This window comes from Panulirus ornatus, chromosome 33 (assembly GCF_036320965.1).
Source record: "Panulirus ornatus isolate Po-2019 chromosome 33, ASM3632096v1, whole genome shotgun sequence".
Taxonomy (NCBI): Eukaryota; Metazoa; Arthropoda; class Malacostraca; order Decapoda; family Palinuridae; genus Panulirus; species Panulirus ornatus.
Window position 1 is genome coordinate 9,735,773 of NC_092256.1, and position 16,839 is coordinate 9,752,611.

Sequence of the window (16,839 nt, forward strand, 5' to 3'; positions counted from 1 at the left end):
TCAATTAACACGTAATCTGATAACGCTCTCTGGCCATCTCTCCTACTTACATACGTATACTTATGTATATCTTGCTTTTTAAACCAGGTATTCCCAATCACCAGTCCTTTTTCAGCACATAAATCTACAAGCTCTTCCCCATTTCCATTTATAACACTGAACACCCCATGTATACCAATTATTCCCTCAACTGCCACATTACTCACCTTTGCATTCAAATCACCCATCACTATAACCCTGTCTTGTGCATCAAAACCACTAACACACTCATTCAGCTGCTCCCAAAACAATATATATATATATATATATATATATATATATATATATATATATATATATATATATATATATATATATATATATATATATGTGTGTTACCATTTATGTTGCTGCAAGCTTTTTTATCTCAGCACTGAATCTATATGGAGTGTTCTGAAAAATGGTAGATTTAAAAATATCACTGTCGTGATAACAAAAGCAAAGTTTCAAGGGAATGATAGCCGTTATCTATACTTTTTAGACTCAAACAATTAGAAAATAACACTTATTACTCAGGAACAAAAAAGAATTGTCACACATTGTTATTGAAGTGGCTTTTGTATTTGATGTCAGTTTTTCATGTGGGATTATATGTAGTTAGAAAGTTGTGCTGGCCACAGGTTATGTGTAATTGAAAATTGGTGCAGATGACAAATCTCTGAAACAAAGCTGCCTCTTTGTTATGAGGGTTTGAATATTACTTTGATGTTTCTTTACTGTTTCAATCAGGTGGACAATATGGTCCAAATGTACGGAAGTGGATGCAGACAGATCGACCAGCAGATTTAGGGCAGTGCTTTGTGGCCATCGACCCTTCCTGTTTTGCCCCGGGCTTTGAAGACCGCATGAGTGACATGATGGATTATTGTCGTAATATGGAACCAGTAAGTGATGGTCGGACTTATAAGATATATTTAATAGATAATATATGTAATGCTGAATAATATCATTTTTTTTTGTGTGTGAGACTTGAAATAACAGGGGTTTGAATGAAATTGTAGAGAAAACTAAAACAGAAAAGATAGGTTAAGAAGTGATTCATACATTAATGAAATACGATTAACTTCTATTTATGTGTACTTTATAATTATTGGTTATTTATTTTATATATTTATTATAGTTTGTCGCAGTCTCCCGTGTAAGCTAGGTAGCGCAAGGAGACATAAAAAAAATGGCCCAACCCATCCATGTATATACATACACGCCCACACGCGCACATATACAAACCTATACATTTCAACGTATACATACATATACATACACAGACATATACATATATACACATGTACATATTACTGGTATAGCATGAAAAATAGTAAATAAGTAGGAATAGTTTTCTTATGTATGGAACTCACCACTTCTTGGGTGAGTACTGCTGAGTAAAGAAAACACCACATCCTGATAATTTTTTGATATGGGGCAGAAGGATTCTTTGTGTAATAAGAGGGGTTTATAGCATTATGAAATGTGCCATGAGTTAGGAGTAATATTTTCCATTTATCATGTTGCTGTATAAAAGGAAATGGTTTATCTGCTTTGATTCGGTAAACATTAGTGTGACAAAGTTTTTATCTCTCGCATGGTGAAATTCATTTCTCATCACTTGTGCTGCTTTAACAACTTTCAGGCAGATCCAAGTAAACCCGTTTTGGCTGCAGGGGATCCTGAACGGTCACACATTGAGAAGGTGAATAAGGATGGTGGCATTACATATCACATCAACCAAATCACAGACTCGGTATGTAAAAGAACTTTAAGCTAGAAATCTTCATCCTGTAATTGATATACCCCCCCCTCCTCTTTCATGAACACTTTACCCTTCCCATCACTTCCTTTCACTACTTAGTTATTCCCCAACCCTTCCCTCCAGCATTATTACCTTTGTATTATCTTCACATAAGCACTCAGGTCTTCCCCTACAATTTTTCCAAAACCTTACCCTCCCCTTTTCTCCAACACCCATTCCTCTCCTTACCTTTCTCTACAACACCTTGATATTCCCTTTGTATCTCCAGCATTTTATTCCTCCTCAGGAACCCTACCTTTCCCTCTTCCCTCTAGCTCCCCATCCCTTCTCTTCCCTTCCCTCTGCTACCCATTTCCCCCTGTAAACCATTTCCTCGAAAATCCCTTCTTTACCTTTCCTTTCAGCATTCTAATTCTCCCATCCCATATCCCCTTCATCATTTAGCTCATGTTTCACTTCATCTTCGCTCTGCCACTACAACCCTTGCAACGTCCAACACCTCTCATCCTTTTAACACTTTCCCACTGCATGTCCTACATGCCTTAACTCCCATCCAATAATTGGCATAGGCTCCCATTGCTGTTTTCAGCATTCTACCCTTTCTTTCCATTCATCTCTCAATCCTTCCTTCTTTTCCCTTTGTTTACATTATAATTGTTATTTCCCTTCTTCCGTCCAAAATTTATTTCTTCCCTCCTTTTCCTCTATTACACCCTTGCCCATGCATAACAGTAGTTCATGTACCAGAATTTTGCTGATGAAACGTTAGTTGCAAAAAAAGGAGACCATTAACTTTATACAGTGAGGATTGTCTGGTATGACTTGAGTAACTGCTTTGTAGCATAGAAATGACAGAACATTTAATAGAATGAAAAAAAGTATCATGGAACATTTTAAAAGAATATGAAAAGATGATTTCTTGGCAAGCTAGGAAGTGAGGTAGGTAGATGGGTAAGCCCACAGTGTATTGGTGCTCCTCACTCCGTTCTTCCAATGGTATACACACATTTGTTCACAGTTCAGACACACATCTCTCAACTAATTTCAATTTCTGTTATGATTGAATGATTGCTTCTAATTTTTTTAGTGTTTTAGGTGTAAAGACCTTGAGGTGTAGTGAGGTAAGGAGGCAGGCAAGGTAGTTTATTGGTGTTTTTTTCTCCCTTGTGAAAGTATCCACACTTTTGTACACATTTCAGACACCCAATCCATGACTGATTCTCTCTCTCTCTCTCTCTCTCTCTCTCTCTCTCTCTCTCTCTCTCTCTCTCTCTCTCTCTATCTCTCTCTCTCTCTCTCTCTCTCTCTCTCTCTCTCTCTCTCTCTCTCTCTCTCTCTCTCAAATAGTAAAGGAGACCAAGTGTCTGCTAGCAAATATTAGAACTGCATTCAATTTACATAGATAAGGGAGTATTCAGCAAGCTGTTCACACGTTACACAACTACAAGACATGAATTTGCCTTTCAGGTTTTGTTACCACAAGTAAAGAAACACAAAGAGCTAATAGAGAATGTCCAGGGATGAGTAATATGAATGGTAATGGAATTACAAGAGCTGAGTTGTGGAAAAAGGCCAGAGGCCTTAATTTTGCCCACCTTGAAGAAAGAGTTAGAGATGACCTGATGACAGCCTTAAGTTTTTAAAACATTGATGACAATAATGAAAAGTTCTTCAAGAGATGCAGGGATAGAGCAACCAAAGTACATAAAGTGAAATTATATGAGAAACTTTTAAAAAGATGTAAGGCTGTACTTTTACAGCATAAGAGTTTTGGATGAATGTAATTGTAAGGCAATACTTTTACAGCATAAGGGTTTTGGTTGAATGGAATAAAATGAATAAAGACATGGGTATTGCAAACAACACATAGAAAATTAAGATGATGCATGGTACAGAATGTTCAAGAGATGGGGCCCTACAAGAGTAAAACTCTCTCTCTCTGTTGTATAGATAGATAATTAGAAAGAGGTACTTACACAATGGGAAATGAAGTTCAGTAGCCAGAAGACATTGTGATGAGGGGTTCTGTGAAATACACAGTAAAATAAGGTTATGCAATGGGCACCTCCATCCTCAAATACAGAGGGTATGTTAGGAAAGAGCGAAGAATAGTTACATAATAGATGTCATAAAGGAATGTCAAGATGTACATTGGCAAAGATATAAACAATTCTCTTTCCAGCCTGCTTTTGCTAGGTATTAGAAAGCAAGGAATGAGTTTTGCAGGATAAGGAAGTAGAAAGAAAAAAATACTGAAAAAAAGTCATTGTGGGGAAGGCTGGAGCAAATCCAAAACATTGCTATTAATTCTAACCAAATATATCTTTGATTCTTGTTCCCTCTGGGAGCTCTCAGCGAGGGAGTCCTTTCATGCATCCCTTGCATACACCATTCTACACATTCTTCTTCCATTATTCTCTGGCCAGTACTCTTCCACAAAATTCATTAAGGTAAATAGTGCCTGTTAAAGTGCAGCTAATTGTGCTTTGGGATTCAGAGGGGAGATTTGTAGTGGATGATATAAGGATATAATTGAAATTGGAAAGAAATTAAAAGTACTGTTGCATTGAAGACTCTTACTTGCATCACCAGTGAGATGGAGTGGGAAAAATGGTTTTTAGAAAATGTTGAGATATCTAGAAAAGACATGGTCCTAATGAGATTTTGCCTTGCATTCTGAAGTTTTCAGCAAGCACATACTGTACAGGATGCTGCTGGAGAGAGGCAAAGTGCTAAGGTAATGAAATATGGGAACTTCGTACCCACCCAAAAGAAATGATACCAGGAACAGGGCACTGAACTACAGATCTGTCTCTGACAAATGTGGTCTGTAATATTCTTGAAAAGTTAAACAGAAATCAAATGGATTATTTTCTGTGAAGAGAAACTGTCTTATTGAGAAACCACAGTTTTAAGAAAAGGTCATGTTTGATAACCTCATAGATCTTTGCAAAAGAGTGAGAGCATTCTTAGACAAAATGGAAGGTTAGGTGGATTGTTTATGTTTTAACTGTTGGAAGATATTTGACATTGCACCACATTGAAGACTGATTAAGAAACTTATCAGTGGATGGAAAATTAGAGGAAACTTTTGGATAGCTTCTCTTAGTGGAAGGGAGCAAAAGAAGTAGGTCAAAGAAGCCTCCTCAAAACTGGTTAAGATTACCAGTGGAGTGCCTTGGTTCTGTTCAAGGATCATTATTCTTCTTTATCTGTAAATGATTTGCCAGGAAGTATGAACTTGTACCTAAATGTGTTTGCAGATGATGCAAAGGTCATGAGGGTAGTGAAACATGTGGAGGATTGCATCACCTTACAAGGGGAGATTGACTAATCTCAAGGTTGGGATGATGTATGGATATGTAGACATTCTAAGTTTGGATGAGTTAGGAATATGTAAGTAACCGAATAAGTTCAAAAGTGGTTTGGCGGTGAAAATCACTCTAGCCCGTTACCTGATGAAATTTTACCATATGTGCATGTGTAGTAGACAGACCTCTTGTAATGCTATTTAAGGTGTTGCTGGAGAAAGGCTAAGTGCCAAGGAAGTGGAAAAGGGCAAACACTGTACCTGTTTACTTGAAAGGAGACCACTGAAAAATGAGGTCTCTAGGGTTCCAGAAAAAATATTGCAAAAGTAAAAAGGTGACTTTACAGAGAAGAAATTACCTAATTGAAAGACCATGGTTTTAGGGAAAGGAGATTAATTACACAGAGAGATCAAGAATCCAGGCTGTGGAAATTAGTTATTTGAGTTGAGCATTTGGTATGGCTAAATGGAACAGAGAAAGTAATAAAGGGTTGTATGAAAGATATGGTATGGCAGAGAATGCATTGGGAATGAATTGTAGAGTGGGTGAAATGTAATACTTTGAGATGGTTTGGGCAAGTAGAAGGAATGCAAAGATGGAGTCTACAAGTAGAATGTATGATAGAATTAAAAGGGTTGGTGTAAGAGGAAGCCCACCTGTGATATGGGGAAATAGGTGGAAGATTACTGGGAGGAGAGAGATAGGGAAAGAATGCTTGGAACGGTGTATGTGAGAGAGGCATGTAAGGACAGTGATTAGTGGAAAGACACTTGCCATGGCCACCTCTTGAGAGTTCTTGGAGGGTATGGGCTTCAGAGATTTGGATAGATTGGTCGATCGATTACAACAAACCTTTTAGAGTTCACTGAAAGAATGAGTTCTGTATTAGACAAAGCAGAAGGATGGATTGATTGTTTGTATCTGGACTGTCAGAAAGCATTTGATGCTACTAGACAGGAGGCTCATTAAGAAGCTAAATCACCTGGCTGGAATAAGGGGGAGGCTCCTTCATGGAATGGAACAAAGGATGCATGCCAGAGGAACCTTCTGAATGTGGCCTGTTACCAGTGGAGTGACACGGTTCTGTTTTGTGATCATTACTCTTTTTGTTATAAGTTAATGACTCGCCAAAAGGTTTGAAATCCTGCCAGAATATATTTGCAGATTATGTATGCAAAAGTCACTTGCAGTTGAAGTTCTCAAGAAAGGAGGGTGACAGTGTTATTGATTTTTTAGTGTGGCTTTTCAATGTGTATGCGGCCCAGGTGAGTGAAGTGTAGTGTGCAGTTGTTTAAAGGCAGGGGGATAAAAGTGAATGCTCAAATGACAGGTATAAATCTGTTTATTGTACATGGTAAGTAGTATGGGTTAGTGGTGATTGAGAAGGTGGTGACATGCACAGAGCATCAGATTGAGGAGGAATAAAGTGGCTTCAGGTGTGATAGAGGATATATGCTATATAAGAAATTTGTTTAGAATACTTTGTGGAAAAAATGGAATTGTATGCAGCTTTTATAGATCTGGAGAAAACATATCACAAGGTTTACAGATCTATGAATATACAGTTTAGGAGGAAAACTACCTGATGCATTGATGAGTTTCTATTGAGAGAGTAAAGCATGAGTGTGAGTAAAAAAGGAAGAGGATATTTGGGTCCAGGTGAAGGTAGGTCTGCATCAAGGGTGTGTGATGTCACTTTGGCTATCTAATCTGTTAGTAGTTATGGTGGTGAGGGAGGTGATTACAAGATTCTTGGAGAGTGGGACATGTTTGCAGTATGCTGGGGGTGTGAATCCTTTGAGACAAGTCATTTGTTGTTTGCAAAGGGCACATCCCTGGTGAAACACTCAAAAGAAGCAGCACTAGCTGGTTTCTGTTTGTCTATCTGCCTCTCTGTGTCTTTGATGCCTGTACCATTCAGGAAATCCCTTAAGGGGGAGGGAGATGGCAAAAAGAGTTTTCATAATTGGTGAATTCTGGCTCAATTGTTAGCCTTTAGTCCCTTACCCTTGACAGGCCACTGGCAGAGGGCAACTCTAGTGCAGTATGTTCAGAGATTCCTATATAATGTTCCTACCAACTACTACTACCTAATGTTCTGATCATTACTTCTACCTATTTCCCCCACCTGATAACATGTCCACTTAATGCTCTTCAGTATTCCACACCTCGTCACCATGCCTGTTTTCCGGTGCATTTCAGCATGAACGCTTACTAAGAATATACAGATTTTTACAGATTTGGTACCAATTACTTTTTCCCAAAGAAAAGGCTGTTGCATGTTTCAAACCTTTCTGTAGAAAATAATTCTGCCTCTACTAGTTCTAGTGATTTTTGATGACTAGAATCCGAATCAAAAACAATTAAGATACCCAGGAACAAACTTGAACCTAGTGTTACTAATAATGAATTTCAAATGAAAGTCTTGTGAGAAAGTGGCATAAGTTTGCACATTTCTGTCGTATATGACATATCCTTCATAAAGAACTGGGAAGGATATTTATTCTTTAGAAATATACATCTTAGAAACTACTCCCTTGTAGAAATTGGGTTTCCTTGATGTTTTTCCCTAAAAGTGTGTCCATGATATTTTCCAGTTTAATGATTTTCAATGACATATTCATCTCTGAGGACTGTTTTTTCTACCCTCAGGTTACATACATTGATATAGACAAGTTTCTGTTCATGTGGAATTATTTCTTACGATGATACATTTCACCTCTTGAGATGAAAGTGTGCCTCTTATGATATGTTAAATTCGATCTCATGTTTTCTACATCAAAAATGTACTAACCTTTTTGATTTATACAGGAACTTCAGTGTCTAAATCACATATAAACGTATATTGGAGTAAAACACTCTTACTTATGAACAAAATTTGATAACTTTTTAAGAGTAAAAAAAAGTTTAATTTTACAGACTAGAAAAGTCTATTATATGTTATATCACAAGCACTACCGATTCATATATCACAAGTATTACAAATTCATAAAAAAAATTCTGAAAGGTACCTAAACAAACCTCAGTTATTTCTAAAGCAAAGAGCATAAATCCCTCATAATATTGATATCATTATGTTTTCTTTCCATCTGTAGTACACAGTATTTACAGTTTAGAACCATACATAGAAAATGCAAGTTCATAGACAAGAGAAGAATATTTACCCATCTCTAATTAAAAAAATTTACCAAATGAAGTTAAATGCTTAAGTCAGACACAGAATTACAGTAAAAACAGTTTGCATTACACAATTTGTACAGTGAATGAAATGACTGGCATACAATAATTTAGCAATGTACCAGTGAGGGGGATTGAGATTAATGGTATCCTTTGTTCCCTTGAAATGAATAATCATATGTGGATAGGTAAATCTATGATTATAATTTACAAAGTCTCTGTTACCTACATCTTTAAATGTTATGAATTTTTGTCTTCTTTTGAGAGCTGTTAACTGTGATTTTGTTTTATTAGCAACTAAGTGAAAGATAAAGTAAGGTTCTCTTGCAAATTAAATTTTTAGAGAATCCTTTCATTTTGGTTTGATACAATGCATTTTTGGTCCTCCCTGTCAGAGGTAATTCCAATTATGTGTGAATAATTTTTTATATTCAGTATGTAAAAGGAAGTCAGTTTCATGTGAAAGTTAGTTAAATGCAATAATATTTCTCAAAGCCAAACCATACAAGGAGGGAGTCTTTTAGAATATCAATATTTGAAATGTGCCAGCACTGCTGGGAGATTACTCATACTTTCAGGTAACTCTTATCAATAGCAGATGCAAAGAATCTCACGAAAATAGCAAGGAAATAATGATGCAATAACAAATTATAAGTATAGGAGAGAGAGAGATTGTGTGAAAGGAGGAGGCATAGAAACTGTGAATGCAAGTGAAATGAATGCTTGAAGGGGGGTTAGGGAAGAATACAGATTGGTTCAAGTGTCGGCATGATTGGAGATAACCTGCTCCCCTGTTCCATAAGTAAATACTGTCCATTTTTAATGTCTCTTGTTTCCTCTGTTTGCTCTCGTCCTTTCTATCACTTCCCCAATCTTTTTTCTTGCATTTCTTTTATTCCCTTCCTTGGTATAAAATACACCATATTGCTGTTTTAGATATACGGTCCACTGTGTAATTGATTTGCTGAAATTTCCAACTTTTTAAAGGATCATACCTTTGTTTTTCAGTGGAAGCTGGCAAAGGTACTGGGTGTAAAACCAATGGAGTAGGAGCCACTCCGAAGAAGCCGGGTAAAATTGTATCTTGTACAGTGCTCTTTCATATTTTCTTTATATTAAGTGATGTTTTGTTAGTTGTTGTAGTTGCTCTTTTTTTTTATATGAGGACCCCATGGTAATGACATAGTTAGCTTAGTGCTTAAAAGTTAGGAAACTTTAGGTTCAGTTCCTTAGGTATACTGTCAGAAATTGTCATAGGGTGCTCAGAAGTTGAATCTTTGTGCTAAGCTTACAGATTGAATGCACCCAAACTTCATATGCTGAAAAAAAGTCAAATATTATCTAGTTATCATAGGCTTATTGTTGTAATTCATTGTATAGCATTTTTTGATTGGTTATAGAATGTACTACTACAGTAGTATGATAGAATAAAGTAGATTTATTTTTCTGTACTACCTTTTACTTGAAGGACTTCTTAGCCTACAAAGTACAAAATTGGGAGTTAGAATATGCTGCATACTGAGGTCCCATTGTTTATGTTTTTTCTTAGTTTTCAAATTACTTTACTTATGAAGACATATTGTGAACACTAGCTGCAGAAAGCTTTCATAGTAAATTTGATACTGTAATGTAGAATTATATATATTTGAAAATAGGTGGTACCGACTCAACCTACAAGAGGTTACACAGTGAGTGAAAAATTACCTATACTGAGGCTGTATCATTAGGAGTATAGTCTAATCAAAGGACTCCTCATTCCAAAGAAGTGCAGCATGTAAGCTCCAAGAGCTCATGGAAAGAGGCCTTACGTAACACCAGGACCCCATCTTAGAAAGGAGTCCTGGTGGCATGTATAAAGAAATGAATGGATAAATAGACAAATTTATTTGTAGTTAGTATTATTAATCACTTTTATTATCATTATTCTTTTCATACATGCTCTTTGCTTCCTACATGAATGAGGTATTCAGAACAGATGAGTGAGTCTTAGAGGAAAAAATATGTTATTTTTGTTATATTTTTTTACACACTTGATTGTCTTATCATGCATTAAGAGCATCAGAAACAGACAAATAAAGGCTGCATCTGCTCACACCCATTCTCAAGTTGTCATGAGTAATGCACCAAAACCACAGCTCCCTATCCACAACCAGTCCCTTTCCATGGTTTATCCCAAATGCCTTGCTTCTCTCCATTGACAGCAAGTCCACCCCAGTATACCACTTTGTTCCACTTCACTTTATCCAATGCATGTCTTTCATCATTCTACGTATTCAAGTCTTGATTGTTCAAATTCTTTTTCTTTTCATCCTTCCACTCCAATTTACTCTCTCCATTCTCCTTTTTCCCTCCACTTCCGACACATGCACTGTATATCTTCTTTGTCAGTCTTTCCTCATTCATTCTCTCCATGTATCCAAACTATTTCAGCACACCTTCTTGTGCTCTCTCAACCACATACTTTTCATTTTCACACTTCTGTCTTACCATTTCTTTACTTAAGCCATCTTACCCCACTTGTTGTCCTTAAACATTAAGCCATCTTACCCCACTTGTTGTCCTTAAACATTTCATTTCCAACACATTCACACTCCTATGTACAATTGAAGTAAGTCATAGGGTGGAGGAGGGGTGAAGGGTCTTGGAATGCTGAAAAATGTGTAGAAAGAGAGAATTTTACATGAGAGGGCAGAAATGGGTATGTTTGAAGGAATAGTAGTCCCATCAATATAATGTAGATTCGAGGCATGGGCTGTAGATAAGGGGTGTGTAATGTGACCATGGTTGTTCAGTTTGTTTATGGATAATTTGGAGGGGAAGGTACATACAAGAACCTTAGAGAAAAGGGGTGAATATGTTTCTGTAGGGGGATGAAAGGGCATGGGAAGTGAGTCAGTTGATGTTTGCTGATACAGCACTATTTGCGTGTGTGGATGTGTATGTATATACATGTGTATGTGGGTGGGTTGGGCCATTCTTTTGTCTGTTTCCTTGCACTACCTCGCTAATGCGGGAGACAGCGACAAAGCAAAATAAATAATATATATATTGGAAGGGATCAGAATTTTGTGCATGATTAGGTATATTCCTGAGTCCATGGGGAAAATGAAACACGATAAGTTCCCAAGTGCACTTTCATGTAATTATCACATCATCAGGGGAGATACAAGAAATGGCTAGGACGCCATTTGATAAACACATGATTGTCCAAGACAAACAACGAACGTAACATAAACTCATTATGTGGACAAGAAGGGGAATTGTTTACACATTTTATCAACAATAAAGCTATCCAATTTGTATTGACCTTCGCTAATGTTAAGGTTATGATTCTTTGTGTATTTAATAGTAGAAGATTCCTTAAAATATTCTTGTGATAATGGAGTTAAGAGTTAATAACTGAGATGGCATTACAGTGATCATAGTTTTTAACTAGGTTAAACAAGACATTTGATTCTTGTCCTGTTCTTTTATAATACTTTTGTTGCTTAAGTCGAACAGAAAGATCCTTACCAGTCTGCCCAACATAAAACTTATCACAGTTTCTACATGGCACTTTATAGATGCACCCACGAGAATTTTCTGATGAGTTCCTAATTAAGATATTCTTTATAGTATTATTGTTGCTGAAGGCAACGTTTACATTAGAGGATTTAAGCATCTTGGAATGTAAAGTAAAATTATTATTAAAAGGGAGAATTAAAAGATTCTTGGTGTCAATGGGAGGTTTGGGTTCAACTCTATAAAATGATTTCTTTGCTAACTTAAGGGATTTATCAATGAGAGATGTAGGGTACTTTAAATTAGATCCAATAGAATATATCTTCTCAAACTCATCATCAATAAACTCTGGACTGCAAATATGTAATGCCTTACGGAACATAGATTGAAATGAAGATAATTTAACTCTGTCATGTTGAGATGAGTAATAATGGATATACGAGCATACATTGGTAAGTTTTCTGTATATGCTAAACTTAACTTGTTTCCTTGCCCATGGATCATGCAATCTAAAAATGGTAACGTACCATTATTTTCATTTTCTACAGTAAATTTGATGGAAGGTACTATATTGTTGAGTAAAGGGAGAAATGTTTGTAAATTTTCATTTTTTGGCCAAACACAAAGAACATCATCTACATACCTAAACCAAATTGCATTAGAAGGTAAGATATCCTTTAGTGATTTTGTTTCAAAGAATTCCATATAAAGATTACTTAGTACAGTGAAAGAGGGTTACCCATTGCCATACCAAATTTTTTAGCATAATATTCTCCATTGAACTTAAATACACAGTCTTTTATACACAGTTTTATCAGTTCATTGAAAACAGACTTTGAAATATAAATGAATATCATTCAAAACATCAAATAGATATTCTAAAAGGTCATCAACTGGAACTTTTGTGAACAGTGAGGAAACATCAAAGCTAACAAGTTTGAAATCAAAATTAACATTGATATTGTTAAGCTTGTTAATTAAATCTGCATGATATTAGAATTTGATATCTTACCCACTAAAGGGTTACATTTTGACAATTTATATGTGATGGAGCCTACTGAACTCACTATAGGTCTTGCTGGAAAATTTTGTTTATGTGTTTTGATAAGTCCATACATATATGGCAATGAAGGGGACAAAAAATTATAATCTTTTGATAAGAGAATCATTAACTTTCAACAACAGCTTCAGTTCTTTATTGAAATGGGAATTAACTGCTTCTAGGGGATTCTTACTGAGTTTAGAATATGTTGTGTCATTATTTAAAAGATCATTCATTTTAGATAAATTATTACTTTTGTCCATAATCACAACAGTGTTAGCCTTATCTGCTTTAGTAATAGGTATATCTTTTTTTTTAAAGTGTTAATAGCTCTAATAAATCTTTTAGGGCAGTTAGGATCCACTGGTTTTGACAAACTGGCATACACTAAACCCTTACAGATATTAATTTCATCATTAGCTAATTTACTGTACTTTTCTAAATTGCAAGAAGACTTTGCGATATCAACAGAGCTGGCTTCCCTGTTAGAACACTCAAGGAATCCTTATATAGTTGTTTATTGGACAGGTTTACCACAAAAGAAGGGTTTGTGTTCTTAGTCTAGTCACTGTTTTCAATAAGATGGTCCAACTTACAATTCAGTTTCATTTGTAGCCTCATTGTTCCAGTTCACTCTTTTCCTTACAGTCCTCTCACCTTCCTGTATGCTCAGGCCCCGATCACTCAAATTTTTTTTCACTCCATCCTTCCACCTCCAGTTTGGTCTCCTGCTTCTCCTTGTTACCTCCACCTTTGACACTTATATCCTCCTTGTCCTCCTTGTCATTCTATCCTCACTCATTCTTTCTATATGTCCAAACCATTTCAACAAGCTCTCTTCTGCTCTCGCAACCACTCTTTTTATTTTCACACCCCTCTCTTACCCTTTCATTACTTAATCAATCAAACCACCTCACACCACACATACTGTCCACAAACATTTCATTTCTAACACTTCCAGCGTACTCCGTACAACCCTATCTATAGCCCATGCCTCGCAACCATATGATATTGTTGGAACTACTGTTTCTTGAGACATACACATTTTTTGCTCTCCAAGATAATGTTCTCATCTTCCACACATTCTTCAACACTCCCAGAATCTTCACCACCTACCCCACCATGTGACTCACTTCTGCTTCCATGGTTCCATCTGCTGCTAAATCCACTCCTAGATATCTAAAACACTTACTTCCTCCAGTTTTTCTCCATTCAAACTTATCTCCCAATTAACTTGTCCCTCAACCCTGAACCTAATAACCTTGCTTTTATTCACATTTACTGCCAACTTTCTCCTTTCATACTTTTTTTTATACATACATATTTGCCATTTCCCATGTTAGCGAGGTAGCGCTAAGGACAGAGAAGTGAGCCGTAGAGTGAATAATCCTCACTCAGCCCCTTTCTCTGTTCCTTCTTTTGGAATATATATATATATATATATATATATATATATATATATATATATATATATATATAATTTTTGATTTTCCAAAAGAAGGAACAGAGGGGGCCAGGTGAGGATATTCCAAAAAAGGCCCAGTCCTCTGTTCTTAACGCTACCTCGCTAACGCGGGAAATGGCGGATAGTTTAAAAGAAAAGAAAAAAAATATATATATATATATATTTATTTTATTATTATTTTGCTTTGTCACTGTCCCCCGCGTTTGCGAGGTAGTGCAAGGAAACAGACGAAAGAAATGGCCCAACCCACCCCCATACACATGTATCTACACACACATCCACACACGCAAATATACATACCTATACATCTCAATGTACACATATATATACACACACAGACACATACATATATACCCATGTACACAATTCACACTGTCTGCCTTTATTCATTCCCATCACCACCTCGCCACACATAGAAAACCATCCCCCTCCCCCCTCATGTGTGCGAGGTAGCACTAGGAAAAGACAACAAAGGCCTCATTCGTTCACACTCTGTCTCTAGCTGTCATGCAATAATGCCCGAAAGCATAGCTCCCTTTCCACATCCAGGCCCCACACAACTTTCCATGGTTTACCCCAGACGCTTCACATGCCATGATTCAATCCACTGACAGCATGTCAACCCCGGTATACCACATCGATCCAATTCACTCTATTCCTTGCCCGCCTTTCACCCTCCTGCATGTTCAGGCCCCGATCACTCAAAATCTTTTTCACTCCATCTTTCCACCTCCAATTTGGTCTCCCACTTCTCCTCGTTCCCTCCACCTCCGACACATATATCCTCTTGGTCAATCTTTCCTGACTCATTCTCTCCATGTGATCAAACCATTTCAAAACACCTTCTTCTGCCCTCTCAACCACACTCTTTTTATTTCCACACATCTCTCTTACCCTTGCATTACTTACGCGATCAAACCACCTCACACCACACATCGTCCTCAAACATCTCATTTCCAGCACATCCACCCTCCTGCACACAACTCTATCCATAGCCCACGCCTTGCAACCATACAACATTGTTGGAACCACTATTCCTTCAAACATACCCATTTTTGCTTTCCGAGATAATGTTCTCGACTTCCACACATTCTTCAAGGCTCCCAGGACTTTCGCCCCCTCCCCCACCCTATGATTCACTTCCGCTTCCATGGTTCCATCTGCTGCCAGATCCACTCCCAGATATCTAAAACACTTTACTTCCTCCAGTTTTTCTCCATTCAAACTTACCTCCCAATTGAGGAATATATATATATATATATATATATATATATATATATATATATATATATATATATATATATATATATCAACATATACATACACATATGCAGACACTACATCCATACACATGTACATATTTATACTTGCTTGCCTTCATCCATTTCTGTCACTACCCTGCCCCACGGGAAAACGGCATTGCTATCCCCTGCTTCAGCAAGGTAGCGCTAAGAGTACAGACCAAAAGGCCACATTCATTCACACTCAGTCTTTATCTGTCACGTGTGATACACCAAAACCACACCTCCCTGTCTATATACAGGCCCCACAGACTTTTCCATGTTTTACCCCAGACATTTCGCAAGCCCTGGTTCAGTCCATTGAGAGCACCTCGACCCTGGTATATTTGTGTAGATTTTACTGTCGCAAGTATTATTAATGTATATTTAGAATTTATGTTTTTGAAGGATTTGAAATAGAATGACAAATCATTAAACCACTATGTTAGGTAGAAAAAATAGATATGTGACCCACATGAAAGCAACTGTGTCCACTCATATCTTTGATAGCACTAGAGTGGTAGACCCTCTGTGAGAATTACATGGCTAAGTTTACTTTTATGCTGTTTATATCTCATTTTGTAAGGATACAAACGGCATCTGAAGGGTACAAAATGCTTGAATGTTTAGACTAAGTAAGGGAAAGACCGTGTGGATCTTAGAAGGTTAATGCTGTTTGTTTGAAATGTTGGTGTTATATAAGGAATTTAGTGATGTAGAATTCTATTTTTTTCTCTTTTTTTTTTCTACAAATGGTTTCTCAAATTGTTTGAAGGATTGATATTTTTGACAAAAATTGCAAGATTTTCTTTCTGTGGTGATGGTACTAAAAGTGTAAAGTTTGCCTTTGTCTTTATAACCTGATTAATGCTTTCCCAGTAATATTCATTTTCAAGGCAAGTATTAAAACTTTACTGGGTTTATATGATTTATCTTTTATCATTTACCCTGTTCACATTTACTTGGGGTGGATCAAGTTCATGCAGCACCTCAGTTCATTCAATTACAATGTCCTCAGCTAAAGTGCTAAAGTGAGACACTGGCTTCCACTCCACTAAACAGTTTTTGTTATAACAGTGCACTTCATGAGATACATCAAGCTGAATTAAAGTTGCCATTAACATCTCTATCTTCACACACAAAATGACACAATTAAGCACAATCAGAAAAAAGATTTCTGACTTGATCTGGATTACAAGCCCCAACCAGTGCTTATATTTTATATCTGTCCTCCTTGGTAATTTACCCATTCTTTTACATTTATGTATACAACAGTG

General features: G+C 36.7%; 1 protein-coding gene across 1 annotated transcript in view; it reads left to right on the plus strand.

Moving 5' to 3' along the window:
• LOC139759439 (uncharacterized oxidoreductase YjmC) overlaps positions 1-16,405 on the plus strand; it is a 55,486-nt gene extending 39,081 nt beyond the window's left edge. The window contains exons 8-10 of the mRNA XM_071681549.1: positions 769-923; positions 1,667-1,777; positions 9,283-16,405. Coding sequence (XP_071537650.1) covers positions 769-923; positions 1,667-1,777; positions 9,283-9,324 — 308 coding nt within the window. The 3' untranslated portion in view covers positions 9,325-16,405. The remainder of the gene's footprint in view (positions 1-768; positions 924-1,666; positions 1,778-9,282) is intronic.
• The last annotated feature ends 434 nt before the right edge of the window (positions 16,406-16,839 follow it).